This window comes from Chelonia mydas, chromosome 1, assembly GCF_015237465.2.
Source record: "Chelonia mydas isolate rCheMyd1 chromosome 1, rCheMyd1.pri.v2, whole genome shotgun sequence".
Taxonomy (NCBI): domain Eukaryota; kingdom Metazoa; phylum Chordata; order Testudines; family Cheloniidae; genus Chelonia; species Chelonia mydas.
In genome coordinates this window covers 224,018,934-224,041,017 of record NC_057849.1, presented here as the reverse complement: position 1 = coordinate 224,041,017, position 22,084 = coordinate 224,018,934, and the positions used below count along the sequence as shown (strand labels likewise).

Below are 22,084 nucleotides of genomic sequence, written 5' to 3'. Positions count from 1 at the left end.
TTCCTCTTTACTAGGCACTCCTTTCTTCAGGAATGAAGGCACACACCATTCCCAGATTCCCTGTTTAACAACATGATTGTACAAACCTTTGTCTTCTATTAAAAAACACTATGCCTCTATGATTCAATTTTGACATGTCATGTGACTTCTACTGACCAACGAAAAATATGACAATGCTCCAGAAATTGGGGCCTATATTCACAAGCTATGCAGATAGTGGTGTAAATTACAGCTCAGTAAATGAGTGAGAGTATAATTTTATATGTTGTACATTGAGGGGTGGATGGATATGGATGAAGCAGGAAAAACAACCCACAGAGGTGTGTAAAATAAAGAGCTTGAATTGTACAGGCATAAAATGGAAGTACCATAGTAGAGAATCAGGCCCAAAGACTGAGGGGACCTACTTTATCTTACACTCTCCTGTGTCTTGTTTTTCCTGCTACTACCCCATCCTTCTGCCCCTTATCATGGAACTTCTACTAATGTATGATTACTAATACTCATTTATGAATGTGTAATATGTATCACCATGTATATTATAATACTATGTGGAGTCAGAGACATGACAAACCTTTTATTCACATTTATACAAATCCAGCCATTTTACCAATACTTAGATGAATATGAGTCAAAAACAAAATACAGAGGGCTTGATTTTGTTCCCATTGACTTCAAAGGGCACAGGATCTGCTCCAGATACTTTAAATGTCTGCTTCCACATGGCACCGGCCATTTTTTTTCTATGATCCAGGACCTCTTGCCACCATCCCCTGGTGCCTGAGTCCCCTTTCCTGTTCCTGCCTTCAAGTCATCATTTAGCCAACACCCTCTTCCCATTACCTCACTCCCCTCTCTGCCCTCTTCAGGGCGGAAATCAGTATTTGTATTCAATGAATATCAACTGCCTCAGCTGAATCAAAAAAGTAGCCCCATCCATCTCTATCAGAGATTTTAATATGCCATTTGTTACTGTTGTTTGTAAAGTATTTACAGGAGAGTATCTGGTACCTTCGAGGTTACAATACATTGTATAATTTGTGTGCAAGTACACAGATCAGTATGTGGTGTAATGTGTCTAGTAAAAAAACATATTCTAGTACTAGTAAATGGATGATACTTTAGAGAGACAGATAGTACACATGCTGGAACAGAGCTTTTATTTTAAGTCAGATGAGAGTCGGGGCCTCCCTACCGTCTGGGATACTTGTATATAGCCCCTTCAGGCCTTTCTTTCATCCATCCATAAACTGGGAAAATTGCAACTAAATCCCCTGTGATCCCCATGCGGTATAGAAAGGAGACAGAAAAAGTTGCTTCCTTTAGTATCTGTCTACTGATAAAATCATAAGTTAAGTTGTCCTGTTCAATATGCAAAAGGAGCTGCAAGAAGTTGATGCAAGTAATGGAAGTATCTGAGTACCAGCAAAACTTTCTCACAAGTAATAGCTACTTTTTAATAAAAGGTGAAGATTTACCGAGATTTAGTTTAAATCAAAGTTATGAATTCAGCAGAATTGTGAATTGTATTTGTAGCCAGTCTATGCAGAATGCGCCTGATTTAATCTGCATTTGATTGTTATTAAAGTCAAATGGCTGGGTTTTTTTTTTTCAAACAATACATCTGCATCACTAAGCTTGTAAAAAAAGCTTGTGATTCTGTGAAAAATAATACCAAATAGGAATAGATTCAAAGCTTCCCTTCAGAGGTATAATTAGCTGAACTTTGTGGCATGCCTTTACGTATCAGCTGAAAAAGTATCTTTCCTTTGTTCAGGTCTCTGTGGATGATAGCAGTTTCTTGGTGGTTTCCTTGTTTAGTAAATGAAAAGCCCTGTATATGCCGATTAAATCCCAAATACACTGTGAAGCCCAGTGCCGACTGAATTCTCCATGTCTTCTGAGGAAGTTATTTTTACTCTGATTCTAGTACTTGTTCCTTCTTTAGTAAGCTTCTTGTAAAAATCAAACACCTACTAGTCCTAATAAAATAAATGACTTTACATTTATATGGATTTTGTTGTTCATAATGCTATACCAAAATTAACTAATTGATTCTCATTGAGTCTCTGTGAGTAAGCATTTAAATGGTGCCTGCAGATGAGGAAACTGACACACAAATCATGTGTCTGATTTAGGAGAGTCGGGAATTGAACCAATTAGTTCCTAGCTCTTAATCTGTTGATTACTTTAGTAAATATTTTTAGGTATAATTTCATATTATTTTGTGTTGATAACTGGTAATGATATTTTAAGTAACATTTCTTAAAGCAATATGGGACTAATTTTCAGAAATGTTCCAAACATTAATCCCAATATGTTATTGTTTGGGTGTTAGTTAAATTTTAGTGTAGGATAAATGGAAATTATGCTGATCTTACCATTTTATGTGATTGTATTTTTAACTTTTATGACAAAGGGCCATACAATAAACTTCTTTTTAAGCTATGTAAATTGAAATTAACAAATGAACTGTGTATAATTATTTACTTTGTAAGACTGTAAAAGTCAGACTTTTTACTCAGTTCTGAAGACTATTGTTTTACCTCCACCAGATGTCAGTCTGTAGACAGATCTTGTGTGAGGTGGTTATTGGTGAATTAATCAGAAATTGTTAGTCCATTTCATAGCTCTGTTCTAATTTTTCACCTACCATCTGTAGAATAACCCACAAATAGGAGATGTTCTGAGTCACTGCACTGCTCTCTCTTGTTCTCTGATCTTTTATCCCTCTTTTCTCCTTTTAGTAAAATTTTTAGCATTGATAATTTCCACCGATGCTGCTAGATGTTTTCTTTCCTAGGGCATTTTTCTCCGAAAAATATTTCTTTCCAGGGCAAGTTCGATATCTAAAGTATGTCTAGCTATTGTTGCAATAACCAAACAGATCGGCAGATTTAGGAACTGCAGTAAATTCTCAAACCAGAAGGATCTATCTGATATTGGGAAGCATCACAAGGAGGAGGATATGGATTTGTGTACATATATGTTGGCATCCAAGGATCTCTAACCTTGTCACTCAAGCAATTTATTCCTTCTTTTATTTATTTTTAAAGCAATCACCCACACCTTGTCTCCTTCAAATCCCTTCTCAAAACTCATATTTTCCCACAATTCCTCAAACAATACTCTAATTGCCTCTAAACATGTTTTAAAAAGTAATTATTAAACAACAGTTAGGAACTAACAAGTGTAGTTGTGATAATCAGGATCCAAACACCTCAAGGGGTATGAACCCCAAAGAATAAGCAATTGAATCCACTGCTTATATGCAATTTATTGTGCATAAATATATGTCAAGTGAGGCCTTTTATAAAAGTGCGTAATGTTCTCAACTTGATGGTCATTAGGAGATATGTATATGATTATGAATGTATATGTGTGTAATACACTATAATTGTAACCAGAATGCAACTCCAGCACCACCTCTCAGTCCTGTGGGGCAGCAGTTAAACAGGGAGGGGCACTTCCCAGGTTAGTTGTTTACACGAAACTAAGTCCAAGAACCTAGTATTGTACAACCTAGGGAAAGAGAATGGTGAACCATTAAAGTTAATGGAAAAGTACTGAAACTGAAAAGAAAATCCCAGTCTTGGAAATCTAAAGAAAGATGGAGTTTCTCCCTCTCTGTGTAACTATGAATAAGGTTAAGATTTTGGCACGGTTATTTATAGTAAAAATCACAGACAGGTCGCGGGCAATAAACAAAAAATCATGGATGCCCACTATCTGTCTGTGACTTTTACTAAAAACAATGGGGAGGGCTGATGGGGGGTGGGGATGACTGAAGCCTGAGCCCCACTGTGGGAGGCGGGGGGTCCCCCAGCCCTAGGCCACAGCAGGTAGTGAGAGCTCCTCCACTCCTGGGGCTGCAGTGGAGGTCCCGTGCTGGGGCTTCTCCCGCCCTGTCTGGCGCTTCTGTCAGAGAGCAGGGTCGGGTGTGGGGCTCCCCTGTTGCCCCCAGTACACTCCTCCTTCCATCCCCATTACTCGCTGTTATCTCCTGAGCACTGATCTCATTTTATGGGCAATTTAAACTGTGAGCTCTTTGCGGGAGGGGCAACATTCTTCCTCCCTTTGTAAAGTGCCATGCACACTTCTGACGTTATGGACAAATGTGACATAATATTAATATAGGCACATGTACATCCTTAAACTACACTAGCATCAACCTACAACATAAAGGGAAACAACACTTATTTTTCTTTTTAATTTAGAATCATGTGAACTTGTATAAAAAAAAATAATGGCATTAGCTTGGTATTGGACTTAACATAAAAAAAACAAACAAACAGACACACCTAGCATGTGGCAGCTGCCATTTCTCAGGACAGAGAACAAAGTGGTTTGTTCCTATACCGACCTACTCCCCTCTGCTCCTTTCTCACTGTTGTGTCCACACCCACAAGCAAGTTACATACCACACTTCTCACAGCTCCTGCTAGGCTGAAAAAATTCTCCTGCTGCCTGAATTTGAATCCTAGCTTTCACCCTTTCTCTGTCCCGTGTACATCCCAACAGCCAGCCTGTCTCCTGCCATACAAACACACCATACCCAAAGCAGTCCTGCTTTCTCTCTCTCTCACACAGCAGTCACCACTCTACCCACACAGTGCAACCCCTCTGCTCCTTCTTTTTTCCTACTACTCACACACCCCAAAACAGCTCCACAGCATCCCACTACTTTCTAGCGGCCTCTCCATCTCTTGACATGCCACAGAACCCTCCCCCGCCTCCCAATACATATACACATAGTACAGAGAAAGCAAAAAAGAGAGACTATTTATTGGGACATGTATGCAGTGAGATGTATGTCATGTGTTGTAGAGAAAAGGAGACTTGCTGTGGCAGTCAGTCTATGTTCTGGGGATTAAACCCCAAACACAGCATGAAGTTCTATTCCCAGGCAGATGCTGAGTGTGGAGCTGATCCTGCACCATAGATGTCAATGGGAGTTTTTCATTTGAGGCAGGATCAAGCGCTATATATGTGAAGCCCTTTGCTGACTGGATTCTCCATGTATGGGGATAAATCTCTAAACGTAATGAAGTCCCATCCTGGCCATCAATCTCTGACAGTGAGCTGAGGCTTCGGTCTTGGTTACATTTTGGCAACACCTAAATAGCCAATAAAATATGACTGAATTGGAAGAGAGGGGTCGTTCTTGTGTGAAAGAGGGCTGCGGAAAAGAGGAGAGAAAGAGACCAGGGTTAGGCTTGTTAGATTCCAAGAGGAAGTCAGTTAGGATTCAAGTTCAAGCAGCCCAAGAGAGATTTTCAGTTTGGGTGGGGGGAGAGGCAGTAGCTGTGAAATGTATGGAATGTAACCTGCAGGGAGAACAATGTGAAGTGGGAGTTAGGGTGTGAGGGGCAAGTGGTAAGACACCATCAGCTTTGCTCTGTCCTGCAAGTTGGCCATTGCCAAGCTAAAAGGGAAAACTACACACAGTCATAGAAATGATTAATCTTCCATTGGCATTTCCTAGCAGATATGTGTCATTTTAAAAATCAGAATGCTACAGAGCCAAGTTCAGAGGTGTCGTGCAAGGAGACGACTCACTTCCTATTGCTTAGACTCCCTTACATTCCAAATCCTTTAGACCTACTTACACTCACTCTGCTGATGTGTAAGGGAGTCTAAATTTACATCTCCCAGCTTCCCTTGTGTAAGTTTAGGCCTGCTTTAACTTCACATTTTTACAGCCTCCTGTATTTTGCTTTTCTTGTTCTAAATTAAAATCTAAAACTTCATTTTTATAATAAATATAACATACATAACAACAATAACGCAAAACCCCCAAACATGAAACTAACAAAACTCTATCAACTGTCATCCTGACCAATTTGCTTCTGTGCTGTGTCCCTTTCACTCCAACTTTCTTGTCTTTTTAGATAAGCTCTTTGCGTCAAGGGACTATGTCCGTCTATAAGTTGGTGTAATGGCCCAACATAATTAATAAATTCCATACAAAAAATTGGTTAAAGAACATTGTTAAGGTTGGAACATCAGCAGTCAAAAGTTAGGAAATGGTTCATTCACTGTGGAAGTTCGAAGGTGTGTAGCAAATGAGGTGGAGTAAACTGCAATGGCTCCGAACCTGATACATATAGCAGCACAGAGAATTTCATCCTCTGATTTCTTTCCAATACCACTTGTTTCCATGACAATTTGGTATTGCTTCAATCACTTCCCCCAGTTCTCTGCTAAGTTCCCTTCCAGTCAGACAGACACAAGGGGCTTCATTTGCTTCCTTTTGGTGAAAGATTGTTTGCTTCTGTCACCACATAACAAGAGTGTGACACACATGAATGGCGTAAGAAACAAAACCTTAATTTCCTGGCCCCAGTCACATGACCTGGGGCAAGGGCTAAAGCCAAATATCCTTGTCACTCATTGGGTCAGTATCCCGTCTCCAAGAGTTACTAATAGGTTCGGCAGACTACAATGTCTATGTTGCCTCTCTGTTATTGTAAATTATTTACATCAGATATAATCATAAAGCAGAGGTTATAGAAAGAAGTCTCCAGTTTCACAGTTAGGTGAAGACAATTACAATAATCAAGCCTACAGGTTATAAACACTAATATTATTGTGGCTAAATCCACATCTGACAGGAGAGGACACCATCTTCTCACCAAGTACAGATTGGAAAAAAGGCATTTTTCATGGTTCTGGCAATTTGGGTATTCAGAAGCAATGAAATTACAAGGCAGCAAATTTACAACTCATAAAAGGATCACACAATTAGCCTGTGAAACTCACTGCTACAAGGTATCACTGAGCCTAAGAGTATAGCAAGATTCAAAAAAAAGAATTGGATAGTTACATGCATAACAAGAATATCAAGTTAGTATAAGCCAACCTGTAAACTAATGAAGGTTATGAAGAAAGTACCTCTGTCTGTGTGCAAGTTATTCCAAGACTGTGTATTGCAATGATTCGTGCACCTTCCTGTGAAGCAGCTGGTGTTGGCTACTGTCAGACATAGGGTACTCAATTAGATGGACCTGGGATCTGATTCATGACAACTGTTCCACCTGTTTTGAGATTCCATTCCAATTCAAAGAAACAAACAAAAGTTTCTAGCTCTTTCAGAGGTAAAGATAGCCTTTGAAATGTACTTCGATGTGTAGGCTTGTCAGTTTGCCACAGGAACTGTTGTAAAAAATCATGAGGGTTTGTGAAATGTTAGGCCATCTTGTCCAGTTATTTAATTTAATCAATATCATCTGATAGTTCTTATTTATCTAACTAATTTCCAATTGATATTTGTACAAATCTTATTGTTTATGTGTAACCTTCAAGCACTATTTTTTGATATATGCCCAAGTAACATGTCGAGGCTGGCTTCAACCCTTGTGATTGACAATCATTAAAAACAAAAGGGTCACTGATGGATATTAATGCAGGAGGAAGAGAAGTTTACCTCTAGCCTCGCTCAGGAGGGATGACAATTGAATTTGTTTCTAAAGGAAAAGGCAGTATGTCTGTAAGCAGCGTCTGAATGAATGCTTCCCTGACAGCTAGCTGGGAGGGGGAGAAACTGTTTATGTAAGTACGGTTTGCTCCTGCTCTGCTTACATATTCAGCAGATACAGTGGTGTCAAAGTGATCAACTTTGGCTGGTGTTGGGTACAAATCAACTTTGTTGGGTACAACTTTGGCTGGTGTTGGGGAAAAGAACACTGCACAACTTACTTGGTGGTGGGTCTTTTACTCATGGTTTATGTTTATGAACCCTGTTTGCAGTGTTTTCCCAAACTAATGCCAAGTTACTTCCCTCCTTTTAAGAAGAGGTTCTTTTCTACACTCAGACTCTGTGCTTGTGAGAGGGAAAGTATTGCCTCTCAGAGGCGCCCAGGGGTAGTGTGTAATTTTCCCAGGGGGCTTGAGCCGGTTCTGTGCTATATCGATGGAAAGGAACCCCTACTTATTGAACCTGGCCCTGGTTGCTGCTGCTTAGTACTGAATGCAGGGGTAGTGTTGTAACTACAATGTTGTAATTACAGGGAGTCCTCTGACTTTCAACACAATTTGTTCCTCAGAATTGCATTGTAAGTCGAAATGTTGTAAGTTGAAACCACTTTTCCCATAGGAATCAATGATATGAAGGGGGGATTGGTTCCTGAACCAAGGCTTGATACCCTATTTTCACCACAATGACCCAGATTTTTGTACTGAATGAATTATAGATGACTAATGTTGCAACATCAATGTATTTACTGTATATTGTATTTTGTAAACAGCATTCAAATAAACATATAAACTCACATATGCTGCTCAGAATGCCAGCAACACAGCCTCCGAAAGCCAGTGAGAACTGTACACATGCTAAGGCTCAGCCAATCACTGTTCAGGCTTTCTGATTGGCTGAACCTGGGGCTGGGAGCCAATCAACAACAAGCAGCAACCCTACCCAGCAACAAGCTACCCTGCTGCCTCGGAGCCAATCAGAAGCTACCCTTTCCAGCTCCATATCAGTATAACGCAGCCAGGAAGTGATTTCAAGCAAACTTTATGCAAATCAAGCATTGTGAGGGCGAAACAAGCATCGTAGGGGCGAAACAGTCAGTCAATTGAAAAGCATCATAAGTGGTGTCCAATGAAAGTTGGGCATCATATGTTCGAGGACTCCCTGTATTGTAGGAATACAGGAAAGCAGGACTGTGCTTAACCTGTCCCAAATGAGGGGGCCACCCTCACTTGAAAGAACCTCGTTAAGCCAGGAGCTCGAATGTCAGTGCTCTGTGAAAGTCAGAGGATCCCAGCCAGGGAGCTGCATATCCTCATCAAGGATTCTCGCTAGACTGGTTTAACCTGTTCCTTCCCACTGTTCAAAGAATAGAGATAAATAAGCTTCATTAGGAGCCTCTTTGTTATGTTACCTACCCAATAAGAGCTGAAATCAGTTGTGGTGGGACTGTGTTTCTGCCCTGCCTGCTAAAAGATAAAAATCACTGAGAGCTTAAATTTACTTGAGATGGGGCAGTGTTTCTGCCCAGCCTGCAAAGAGCTAAAAATTACTAAGATACTAATGTCTCAGAAGAGAGGCAGGTGGCAGCAGAAGGCGACTGACAGTCAGCTGGTGAATGAGTGGCTGGTGTGGCAGAGAGGCATAATGAGCAGCCAGCAGGGCGGCTAGTGGAGAGATGGTGTCAGCAGACGGCCAGCGGAAGCAGTGAGCTGGTGGCCGGCAGGAGTGAGCGGTCATTAGGGTGGTTGGCAGAAAGGGGCGGCGAGCGCCTGAACAGTGGAGTGAGTAAGATACCTCTTTACCCCACCCGGGGGGGAGGTGAACTCTGCAGATGCACCTCTGAACTCTGGGTCTGCACTGACCAAGGACAGCAACTGTGAGTGGGATGCAGAGAAGGGTCAGGCATGTGAAAGGAACTTTTGGATTGCTTGTCTTAAGAACCAGAGGGGAAAAGAACACTGCACAACTTACTTGGTGGTGGGTCTTTTACTCATGGTTTATGTTTATGAACCCTGTTTGCAGTGTTTTCCCAAACTAATGCCAAGTTACTTCCCTCCTTTTATGAAGAGGTTCTTTTCTACACTCAGACTCTGTGCTTGTGAGAGGGAAAGTATTGCCTCTCAGAGGCGCCCAGGGGTAGTGTGTAATTTTCCCAGGGGGCTTGAGCCGGTTCTGTGCTATATCGATGGAAAGGAACCCCTACTTATTGAACCTGGCCCTGGTTGCTGCTGGCTCCAGCTGGCAGAAGGATTGCATGTTTGTAAAAGTAAAACCTATTCAAATGGTAATTGTGTATTGATTAGAGGTGTGTTGTTCCCAATCCTAACTGACTTTTGACCTTACTAAATGTATGGACTCTACAGCTTCTCCAATTACAGTGGACATCTGAGCCGTATAGAGATACTTTGTGGATCATGTGAACTGGGATTAAAGAGACAGCTGTGGAACTGTTCATCACCCAAAGACTTCTCTAACAAAAGATTTAAAACTATGTTTGGGAATTTAAGCTTAATATTAGCCTAGCAATGCTTTCTGTAGTATTTAGACAAGAATATTTCTTTTAATCCATACCTATTCTCCCTATTTTTGTAAATTTACCAATTGTTTTTATATTTTTTTTTAGACATACTGAAATGACTCTCAGAATTGTTAGTTGGGTCATTTGCAGACAGACATCTCCGAAAGAAAGACTGAACAGAGCCAAGGGTAGGTAAAGATTGGAGCACGTGATCTATGGAACAAAGAGGGCTGTTATCTATCTTCTCACAGTGTCATAGGACTGAGCTGAGGGCCTCCATTGGGCCAAGACAGAGGAGTGAACGGAAAGGTACCCAGTTTGGTTACTTCTTCATGGTGACTTTTGGGAAGAACCTGTCCTTCCAGCTGTGCCCTTGCCTTTATTCCCCACTGCTATTTGCTGAAAGAATTTCTATCTTGAGTTCTCATTTCTGGCAGCTGGTGTCTCTGCATCTCGTGTCCCCCACAAACACACACACTACAGTGTGACAAGGGACAGGTGATAGCAGACTCTGCTTCCCTCAGATCTCTGCTCTTGCATTCAGCATCTCCCCTTAGCAGTGCAACTGGGAGTTTATTGCCAGTGGTGGTAGTAATTTTGGAAGCACTAGTGTGGAGAGGGCTGTGTGTGACTACAGGTGATTTAAGTACAGTGACATCTAACATTGACCAGAGCATGCTCAATAAGATATACTTAATCTGGCGCTGATGTCTTGGGTTTCCAGTGCTTCCAACATTGCTGCTACTTGCTGAGCTGAAGTGGTGGCAGCAATGGTGAGAAATCTGAGGCAAAAAAACCTAGCATAAAGTCAGAGTATGCTTTACCTCTGGATGGGGAACCTTCACCTCTACTGCTGCTAGAAGGGTTATGCACTGGTATTCACACTCCTCCCAACCTCAGTGGCCCGTCTTCAAACTTGGTGGTGGAGGAAATGAAAAAAGGAAAAGTCACAGTGCTCAAGGGAAAAAAAGAGAGAAAATCAGAGAATCTGTAACCCCCATGACATACTCATCTTCCTACTGATTGCAGAAGACATAAATGTTCAAGATTTACACATACAATTGAATAGCAGAAAGGCAACAACAGCTACGCCCCACTAATCAAAATCCTTTAATTAGGCTTGGCAGAATGTAATTTTTATTTTTTTTTATAATTTCGATGGCTAATATCAATGTTTATTTTTAAGCATTTTTTTCTATTTTTATCAATTTAAATTTTCATAGCTGTGGGAAAATATGGGGTGGTCAAACAATGGGAGATCAGAAAATAATTATTTAATGACAGTAGGCGTTGAGAGTCAAAAAGTTAAAGCTTTATAGTCATTTAAACACAGATTGTGAACATCACATGTTAAAAAATACAAGTAAATATCCTTAAGTCAAACTCTAATAACCTCTCAAGCAGCATTTTTATTATTTTGTCTACCTGTAAATTTCCATTATTATTGATGGAAATATTTTTGTCAGTTTCTGTGTGTATGGTGAAATCAATAAAAATAGAATCCATCCAAGCGTACCCTTAAGGTAGACTGCATGGTAGCTGGACTTTGCTTGAAGCAACAAACCTCCCTCTATTATATTTGGTGATGGAAACTTAATTGCACATTCCCTGAGTTTGGGTTTTTGTTTTACTTCCAATCATGTTATTTAAAATGACTATATGTCTCTTACATACACATCTACATGAGGGGACTGTCCACAAATTATGTAAGACCTTTTTGTGAGTTTCAAGACCTTTGTAATACTTTATAACACTGAGACAAACATTCTGTCATGCAAAATTAAGGACCCATCCATCCAATAATGCATTATGTAATGTATGGAGAGCCCTTATGTACAGTTATCTAGACCATGCCCACAGGTATCACACGTAGCTGCACATATACAGGCACACATGTGCACACACTCCCATGCACATCACACGTAGCTACACGCCTGCATAGACCGATATCTGCGCACACAGGCATCCCCACGGCTTACAGTCTCACTGGATATTTCCCTGAGCCCCGGGGCGTGCCGGGGTTCTGGCGGGTTTGAAAATCTGGACTGGAGCTCCACGCTGGGCGGCTCCGGCTGAATTCAACCCCTGGCGCTCACCCCGATCTCCGCACCCCCGTACACGTGCCCGCCCGCATCTCTCGCACATCTCCGCAGCGATCTCACACCCACACACACACACGGCGGCCCCCGCCCCCGCGCCACGCGCGTGGGACAGGCGGGGCCGCGTCTCCCCCGCGCCGCGCACAGCACCCCGGCCTGCCCACGCACGGCGGGCCGAGCGGCAGGGGGCGGAGCGCGGGAGAGGCGCACGATGGCGGCGGCCGGGCCCGAGGCGGCGCTGCGCGCTCTGGCCCCGCGGCTGGGACTCGCCGCCCGAGCGGAGCGGCTCTCCGAGGCCTCGTCGGCCCCCGGCCGCCTGGAGACCGTGCGGCGGCTGACGGGCCTGTTCCGGGAGGCGCGGCCCAGGTAGCGGGGAGGAGGGGCCCCGCGGGGGCCACGTGGGGCCGGGGCGGGGGCCTGGGGTGTGGGGCGGGGGGGGTCAGCGCGGCGCGGAGGGGGAGACGGGGTGTGTGCGGGGGCCATGGCGGGGTGTACGTGTGTGGGGCGTGTGGGTGCGCGTGTGGTGGGGGTGTAAGGACGTGTGTGGACGTTTCGTTTACCGGTGGTATGAGGCTGTACTGGGGGGGGTGTGTATCCGTACTGGGGGGGGCGGCGTATGGGGTGTGTGTGTGTGTGTACACGTGTATTGGGGTGTACTAAGGTGTGTGCAAGGAGGAGAGATGGAGTAGAGCTTGGGCCTGTGTCTGGTTGGGGGTCTGTGTGTGTGTGTGGTGCTGGATGTGGGGAGCTGGTCTGTTCCTGGCCACAGGGGTGTGAGGGGCTGGGGGAGATGTTGGGGCAGTGCAGTGTCTGTTTGAGCTCTCTGTGTGTAGGGGGACTGGGAGTAGTGGTGAGGCTGTAACGAGGCAGAGGCGTCCCTGCCTAGTTTTCAAGATTAGTTTAAATTACATCCCTGCTCTCTTCAGGTAGCCGCAGACTAGTAATAACCCTGTCAGTGATGTTTGGTTTCAGGGCTTTCTTGTTCCCCATTGAAGGGGGTGCTTTGAAATCGTGTAACTTAAAAACCAAGTCTGCATGCCAGGCTATAAAGCTTACAACAGCTGTTGTAGTTCTTAACCTCTTATCTTCATTGTGCCTTGCTTACCAGTGTCTGGGTGGGTCACGAGTGGGTCTGGGGAAAACAGGACCAGACATATACTGGTGCCCCCTTGTAGGTGCTCTTGCAGCCCTACCTTCTTTAATATTCTACAGCAGTCATGTGTTTCCTGGTCACTTGGAATGATCTGGGAAATGAAGATGGGCCTTTCCTTCTTCTGCTAGACCCCTGGCTAATGAAGCAGACAGGTGACCTGCGAGCCATCACTTATGGTTTGGGGTCTGATAGGTAAGGGAAATATAGTTTCCCCCTACCTGTACTCTCTGCTCTGTGTATAGATCCTGGGAGTATCCCTGCTTCCATACCAGAGCGTGGGGAGCAGGTGAGGGAGAGTACCCTTCTCTGCCTGCACTTGTCTCTGTTCCCTGCATGCGTCTCTGGTTCAGGGAGACATTAACAACTGCTTCTTTCTCCCCGGGGACTAGCTTCATTACTATTAGGCCTTGCCTAGGTGAGATTTTAGCCACTGGTGCAGACCACTACTGTTGACACAGCTTACACCAGAGCAGCACAGGTGTGAAATGGGTAAGCTGTAGCAGTGCAAATTGTGTCTGTGCTAGTGGTTTGCATCAGTTCTGCAACGTTAGTAGCTAAAATCCAAATGTAGACAAGGCCTTTGAGTGGGTGGCTAGGGCATGCTTGTTACAGTCCAGAATGATGGTATGCCAGTGAAAGAAAGATTAGAAAATGAAACTGACAATTGTTGTAAAAATTAAACAAAGCTCTGTTGAAAGTAAACAAATGGGAAAAAGACGTCTCTTCATTTTATTATCTTAAATGTTACACAAAGCATGTAGTTATTAAAGAAAATTCAGACAGAGTTGTGATTATTTTTATTATAGTTTTCATGTAATTGGACCCATATGAGCAGGTCGTTGCACTGATGTGGAGCTGCATTGGCTTCAGTGGCTCTGTTTAGGTGCAAGCGTTGACCCAGGTGGATGCAGTTACAGGATTAGGGGGAACACTAGCTTGTAACTCATATGTTGAAGATAAAACAAGGTAGGTTATTTGTATGTTTGTGTTAAAAATCTAACACATCTACATGTTGTTTTTTAAATTCATTTTCTTGAGCCTCTATGTTCAAATTCTACTTCCCCTAACCTGGGGTATGTCTATGTTTTGAGCGGGGGTGTACTTCCAAAGTGGAGGGAGCCTATGCATGCTAGCTTGATATGAGTTAGCAAACTAAAAATAGTTAGGTTAGCTAGTCCTGCCCATTCACACCACAATGGCTACACTATTTTTAGTGTGCTAGTGGGATCAGAACTAGTGAGCTGGGAATTGTTTTCAGTTCAAATGTGAACATGCCCCATGTGGCATTGTGAGGTAGTGTATGTCTACAATTTATGTTTTTGTTTGTGTTTTTTTCAAGCCTAATATTGCTAGTTAAATCCTTCTTTAGTTTTTTATCTGGTCTTATGCTTAGGACAGTGAAACAGGGCTCAAGATCCAGGTTTGATTCCCTGCTGTGTCACAGCTGCTTTGTGTGACCGTAGGCAACGTTCACAATTTGTCTCATTTGCCTGTGTTTAAATACTGCTGTTTGGGAACTTATTGAAGTAGGGCTGGACAAATAACAGATTGTTTGGTTTGATGGCAATTCTGAAAAACTGAGAAAAACAATCATTTTGGGTCAAACAAAGCATTTCATTTTTTTGAGCATTTTTAAACAGTTTTGAATTTTTAAAATAAAATTGAAGGAGATTTAGAAAAAGTCATTGAACTAAAAAAATCAAAACGTTTAGAAAATGTCAGAACAAAATGTTTGGGGTTTTTTTGCGTGTTTTCATTTTTTCACTAAATGACACATTTTGTGAATTTGAGTTAGTTTTGCCAAATTGTTCATTGTCAGCAAATCTGCATTTTTTGCTAGAAATATGTTTTAGACAGAAAACTTAGCCAAGGTATGCATCTAAGGATATGTATACACTAAAATGTTACAGTGGTGCGGCTGTAGCGGTGCACCTGTGCCACTGTAGTGCTTCAGTGTAGATATTACCTACACTGACAGGATGTGTTTTCCCGTCGACGTAGGTAATCTACCTCCCAAGAGGTGGTAACTTGGTCACCAGAAAAATTCTTCCATTGACCTAGCACTTTCTACACCAGGGTTAGATTGGTATAGCTACATCTCTCAGGGGTGTGGATTTTTCACACCTCTGAGAGATGTAGCAATATTGATTGTAAACAAGGACTAAGTGATTATACAAGCGGTATTGTAGTCAGGTGTCCTGCCACCGACGTGTTATGCTCCCAGAGATCAGTAGTTGGGATCTTGAATCTGTCTAACTGCACTGTGGAGCTTGTGTAAATACTCACTGTACATAGATGTAAGTGTTCCTTTTGCAGTGTTCGCAGCTCAGCTCTTGTATGAGAACAGTCAATGATGTGTCTATTCAAACTTCACCATCCCAGCCAAGTTACTTGCAAAAAGCAGTCATATACAAATGATTGAAGCTTAATAAAAGTTTTAAAGGAACTCTGTACACTTAGAATAGGCAAAACCTTAAATTTTGTGAAAGCAAGCTCTTCTAAAACCGAAGGCCAACAGTAGTGGTTTTACAATTAAAAAAAAAAAAATTCAATGAGACTGTTTGGTTGTTAAACAAATAAACGTTACCTTGCAGTGTTTTAAATGCGAACATTGCAACTCTAAGAACCAGAAAGTGAAAATAACTATAACCAAATTGATTGCATCAATACCAGAATGGGGAGGAAGAGAAGCTACCTTTATTTGCATTTGATATGCTTAGGATGAGTCAAGAGGGTGCTAGCTGTTCTCCATTATGTATAACTTGTTTTGTAAGTGGCGCTGTCTTGTCTCTGGCCGAAGGCTGGGCTTCTAGATGTGAAGGAAAGGGGAATAGCGAGATGATAAACATTCTAACAACATTGGTCGGTTCAGGCTCTGGGTGGGGGACCAATGACTTCTTTTTACTCTGGGTGAGGATGAGCGCCTAGTTTTCTGGGGTTTATTGGAGTGGTATAATAAATGCAACAACAGGTGTGGTTCTGGTTAGGGAATAGTCTGAATCAAAACCCTGGATCTGAACATCCTTCCCCCAAAATTCCATTGCCAAATTAAGAGGTCTGGATCTTGTGAATTTTCTGATCTGAATTTTGTGACACAAGCTCATCTCTCTCTGCCCAAAGTTCATGTTTCTATGCTGCTTTATTTTTTCTCTGTTAATTGGGCCAGATCATAAGTCTTAGGCCATGTCTACAGTAGCACTTATGTCGGCAAAACTTTTGTTGCTCAGGGGTGTGAAAAAAATACCGCCCTGAGCAACGTAAGTTTTGCCAGCATAAGCGCTCATGTGCACAATGCTGTGTCAGCGGAGATGCTCTCTTGCCAACATAGCTACCACTGCTCATTGATGCTGGTTTTCTTATGTCAATGGGCTCTGTCCCGTTGGCATAACATGGCTACATGAGCAATCTTACAGCGGCACAGCTGTATTGGTACAGTGGAGAAAAGTTTAAAAAGATGAATTCAAAAGGTTAAAAAAACAGGAAGCAAACGGGGAAGGAAAGTCCAATAGTTAGTCTATTAGCCTGAGACTTTAAAGACTCGGGTTTAGTTCTCTATTCTTCCCCAGACTTCCTGTGTGACCCTGGCCAAGTGAGTTACTCTTTGTACCTCAGTTTCCCAACTTTAAAAAAGGGGACAATAGCACTTACCTACATTACAGGGATGTTCAGAGAATAATGCATTAAATATTTTAAGGTGCTCAGATACTATGGTAATGGGACTGTACAAGTACCTAACAAATAAATAAGTGGAAGTAAAAAGAATCCAACAATGTGGTTTAAAAAATTAAGATTAAAATATTTTATTTAGGAGTTACTCATGCATTTTAAATATAGGATGTTGGCAATACCGTTAACTGCAGGGTGTGATCTTATATGTTTACATTTTTTTTTAATATTCAGAAGCTTTTTCTAATAACAAACAGCGAAATATAACTGTATATATGGATGATGACTTTCTCCTTTTGACTTACCAGATGATTGATTGATTGCTTCGGATGAGAACATGGCTGCTGTAATCTGTGTTTTAACCTTCCGTTTGGGCTGCTGTCATTTCCTTTATTAGGGCTGCAATATACGAAGCATGACAACTCCAACTTGGGCAACTCTTTTTAAACAAGAGAAAATGCAGAACAAACTAGGCTGAATCTCTATATGCTCCCCATTCAATTTTGAATACAATTTAAGGTCCTGGTACTAATCTCTGAAGTCCTTTTTGGGATAGGGCATGCTTCTCCATCTGTGAGCTATCAAAACACTTGCACTCAATGGGAACACGGGAAGTTGATTGCACTTTGTGTGAACCTGGCACACTCAGTGAGCAGCCCTTTATCAGTGGAGTGTTCTTGACTATGGATACTCTTACGGGAGCAAAGCAGAATGAGCCCAAACTAGACATTTCAGAGCATGGTGCAAACATCTCACAATAACAAAGGCAAAAGAGCAAATTAAATGAACACAGAAATTCTTCCATGTAAAAGGGGGCTAACCTAAGACTGGGAGAGCAGGATCCTCTATATGGAAAATGTAATAAGTTTATCAGAAATGCATGAAGTTTTGGCGATGCTTAAAGGAGCATGGTAATTTAAATCACACTTCTGCCTGAAGTTTTTACTTACTAATATTACAAGTAGCATCAAAAATTAAGCTCTTTGGGGCAGGGACCATCTCTTTTTTCTGTTTGTACAGCACCTCGCACAATGAGATCCTGGTCCATAACTAGGGCTCCTGGGTGCTATGGTAATACAAATATTTAACAGATTACAGGAAAATATTTTTCTTCAAATTTACTTTGTACATTCCACAGCATTATGAGTATAGTCAATGTCACTGTTTTACTTGTATGTTTCTGGGCCTTTCACATGGCAACAGGAAAGAGGAAAAACTTTAGTTTACCCCACCAGCCAAAAAAATAAAAAATTGTAAACCCACAAATGTTGGCCGGGGGGTTTAGGGCAAGTGTAGTAGCAGGAACTCTTCTTAACAAGCTTCTTACAATTGACTTAAGCCTGCCCAACCATCCCATTCTGTTTAAAATGATTATGCACGTAATTGCTTGTATCTTTGTTTAGCAATATTTTCACATAAATACTTTTTAATCTATGGAAAGAGCACTGCTTTGAGAGGGATGATGGTATTAATGTAAAGTCCTATACTGGGAACCACATCTGGTTCTGTTCCTGGATCTGTTGCAGACTTGTTGTGTGACCTTGGGCACGTCGTTTATGGCATTTTTTTTTTTCTTCTGGAACTGGCAAGCACCCATAAAACTAATTTATCTCTTTGTGCTTCACTGCCACATACATGGAATGAACTTCCCAATTTTGTTAATAGTGGGAAGATAAATCCATTCATGTGTGTCAGGTGCTCAGATTCTACGGTGAGGAGCAACATAGAAAAACCTATAAATATTGGCATTTAAAATAGTTTGTTGGAAACTGGCAGAATAATCAGACCTTCATATTTTACTAGAATATATTATAAAAAATCATGATGTGCTACCTTTTTCTGAACAAATTTCTTACTTTTCAGATTATCCTTTTTAACCAAAACGACTTATTTCTGTTTGTAATATAGGCTATCACAATAGCTTGAATTTCATGATCCAGTGAACAGTTAAAATGGCTTTCTGAACAATTCCTATGCTGTACCGCTGCAGTTTGCTAAACAGAATAAGCCTTTATATTTGTATTGAAAAGCCTTTTGTAACTGTTTTTTATAATACAACCAGCTAGAGCACACTTTAACCCCCCCCCCCAAAAAAAAAAAAAAACCCCCAACAACTGTACTTAGAGCTTTTGCTTGTCTTTTACCACTTTAAAATAATTGAGCAATGTCTACTAGAAAGGGCTGGCTCACGTTAGCTTCTGATTTTCTATATTTTGAAGTTAAGTCAGGAAAATTTACCAAACAGTTCCATGTGGTATTCCAACTCACAGCATAGGTAAGAATAAAGGGAATTGCTAACAGACTATGAAAGCTTTTTATTTTTTGAGTAACTTAATTGGTGTACTGCTCTTAAACACTTGCGCTGTTAATGGTTCTGTATGGCATCTTGACTCAACAGAGCAAAGGTGACTCTGAATATAGTTGGGTGCTCCTTTACCAGACACTGTCTCTTCAGTGTTTGGAAAAAAGTTCCTATGTATGTGTGGATGTATTTATTTATAGATTCTGTGGAACCTCAGTCTCCAAATCGTGTAATCTCCTGGCTTTTTGTGGGTGTAAATGGCAGTAGTTGCACTCTTGTCCTTGTCAGTGGGAGGCTTTAGTCAAATACATGTTTTTTTCATATTTTAAAACCAAACAAAATAACTTATTATGCATCAAGTGAAACACTTTCCTTCCTATCCTTTCTCATGACTGAGGGGCAAATTTTGCAGTGTTATATCCCTTAGTTACTTCTTTCTTAGTTTTTACATCTGAAAATTCAATTAACAAAAGTAACTGGCAACCAAAATATAAGATTGCAAAAGAAAGTGATTGTGGACAGGTTATTCATCTAGATGTATAGTACTGACTGTACTGTAAAATAAAATATTTTATTTTGCAGCTATCTGTACTTGAGTTTCTTAACATTGATTGAGTGACTTTTTTATTCATGGTTTGGTTTATGGGGACATGACCATTTTTGGTGTAAGTGTGACAGAATTCATTATCCTGTATGGCTGGATATTTGATGGTGACATCAGGATTTCTTCCTGATCAAGCATTACATTAATGAAACATAATCATCTCTTTATGTACCATGATTATTGTCACCTGTGTTGATGAACATTTCTTCCCCATTTTTATCTCCTTTTGGCCCAGTATTTAGCTTGGAAGATATTTCGCTACTGCTGCTCTCAAGATGTAGCATTAAATGCTCCTGTGATCTCGTGTGCAACTTGAATCCATCTAAGGGTCAAAGTGTCTGGATCCTGGTTTTCCATGTCAGCTGCATCTGGCTGGCAGTGTTGGAATGAGTTAAACTATCTGTTCTTAAAGTGACACCATGCTGCACTTTCTTGTGTAGCAGAGTTTCATTGGAATTCATACTGTATCAAAAATGAATTACTGACTGGCTTTAATCTGTCATGTTCATCCCCTTTCTAAACATAAATTTTGAAAAAATAAATATGCCAACAGCTCTTTCTGGAAGCTTTTCACACATCTCTGTGTGACAGAGGACCTGGAGATTAATGCTTGCTGCTTTTGTGAGAAATGTGCGTGTAAGCTCCAGCATAACATTTTAGCATCAATTCTCTTCATCTGCTTTAACTCTGTGAGAGTGGAATGGCCTGTACATAGGAGGAAACCTCCACTCATATAATTATAGTTCTAACTTTTTTTTTAGACCCCACATCATGCAAGAGTTGCATAGTTTTTCTCCTGTTCTAGCAGTTTTTCTCCCTTTGCATTCCCAGGAGTGCAGGTTGGTGTAGTCAATCTTGAACTTGCTGCCTCTTCCTTCTGTCTCTCTTATCATCATGTGAAGTCCCTTGCTCCATAATAATCATTACAGTAATGCATAGAGGCCCCAACTGAGATAGGAGCCCCATTGTGCTGTGCATTGCACATGCACAGCGTACAACAGATCTTGCCTTGGAGAGTTTATAAACTAAATAAAGACAGAAGGTGGGGAGAAAAAATATTTCCATTTTAGAGTCGAGGAATAGAGATAGATTGTGACTTGCATTCACTCACCTAGGAAGTCTGTGGAAAAGGATGGAAGTTGAGCCCAGATCCCTGAGCTCCATTCCAGTGTCTTAACCACTAGACTTTTTGAGATTATGCTTTCCCTTTGCTCTTCATGTGAATGTACAGTATTAGCTCCTTATAGAACTTGGTTTCATCAGAATAGGGCCTGATCCAAAGCCTATTGGCGCTAATGGAAAGCTTTTGAAAACATGGAGTTAAGGTTGCAACCACCTAATGGTGCTCGGTTTTCCTTGTGCCCTTCTTGAACATGAGAGTTCAAATCCTTGAATTCACATTTGGGAGGAGGAAAGCAAGGAATGCACACTTAAGTTACCACAGAAGATATCAGGGCAAGGGGTCATCCATTGACATTGAAAGGCACTAAATCAAAGCTGGTAAAAGAAACTGATTATTTACAAAAAAGGATAATAACTGGTGGAACTTGCTGTTACAGGGTATATACACCAATGGCTTAGTAAGATTCAAACATGTTTAAACATTTAATGGATTACCAGAGATCTAGACTTTCATGTTTCAGGATATAAACTTTCCACTAACACTCTGGGACTAGAAAAACTTCTCTCTGGGTGGGTTATTTTATTATGTAGTTTCTTGTTCCTTCCTCTAAAGCAGTGGTTTTCAACCTGAGGTCAGCAGACCCCTGGAGGTCTGCAGACTATGTCTAAGTCTTCCAAAGAGGTCTGCACCTCCATTTGAAATTTTTTAGGGGTGTGCAAATGAAAAAAAGGTTGAAGGCTACTGCTCTAAAACATCTGGTGCTGGACACAGTTGGTCTGAGTCAGTATGCTGATTCCTAATTCCTATGTTCCTAAATGATCTTGTGCATCTTTTGTGTATATAGCAATAGTGTATGTGGTTAGGATGACTTAGACTGCTTTTGGTCTGAGAGTTGTTACTTAGAGTTCCATGAAAACTAAGTCAATATATGGCCTATACTCAATAATGATTGCTGTTTGGTATGTTGAAAGGACGGTGAGAGGTGTGTGTGTGTGTGTGTGTCACTTAAGACTTATTCGACACTGTGCTGACTAAAATTTATATTTTCCATGATGCACAAGGTTGCTGTGGGTTTGCTTTTTTTAGTCCTCATGATGAACTGGTATGCAGAATTATTTTAACTCTGCTAAGTACGTGCTTGGCAT

The 22,084-nt window shown here is 41.3% G+C and overlaps 1 protein-coding gene and 1 long non-coding RNA gene across 7 annotated transcripts in view; one reads left to right on the top strand and one right to left on the bottom strand.

Moving 5' to 3' along the window:
- LOC122463885 overlaps positions 1 to 6,959 on the bottom strand; it is a 43,278-nt gene extending 36,319 nt beyond the window's left edge. Inside the window, exon 1 of the long non-coding RNA XR_006287619.1 lies at positions 6,895 to 6,959. This is a non-coding gene — a long non-coding RNA (uncharacterized LOC122463885). The remainder of the gene's footprint in view (positions 1 to 6,894) is intronic.
- Positions 6,960 to 12,264: 5,305 nt separating this feature from the next.
- ATXN10 (ataxin 10) overlaps positions 12,265 to 22,084 on the top strand; it is a 157,556-nt gene continuing 147,736 nt past the window's right edge. For 3 of the 6 annotated variants that reach the window (XM_043536288.1, XM_043536251.1, XM_037914376.2), the window contains exon 1: positions 12,265 to 12,457. In XM_043536288.1, the coding sequence (XP_043392223.1) occupies positions 12,303 to 12,457 (155 nt within the window). In that variant the 5' untranslated portion in view covers positions 12,265 to 12,302. The remainder of the gene's footprint in view (positions 12,458 to 22,084) is intronic. The other 3 variants (XM_043536331.1, XM_043536385.1, XM_043536419.1) reach the window with 1 other exon arrangement.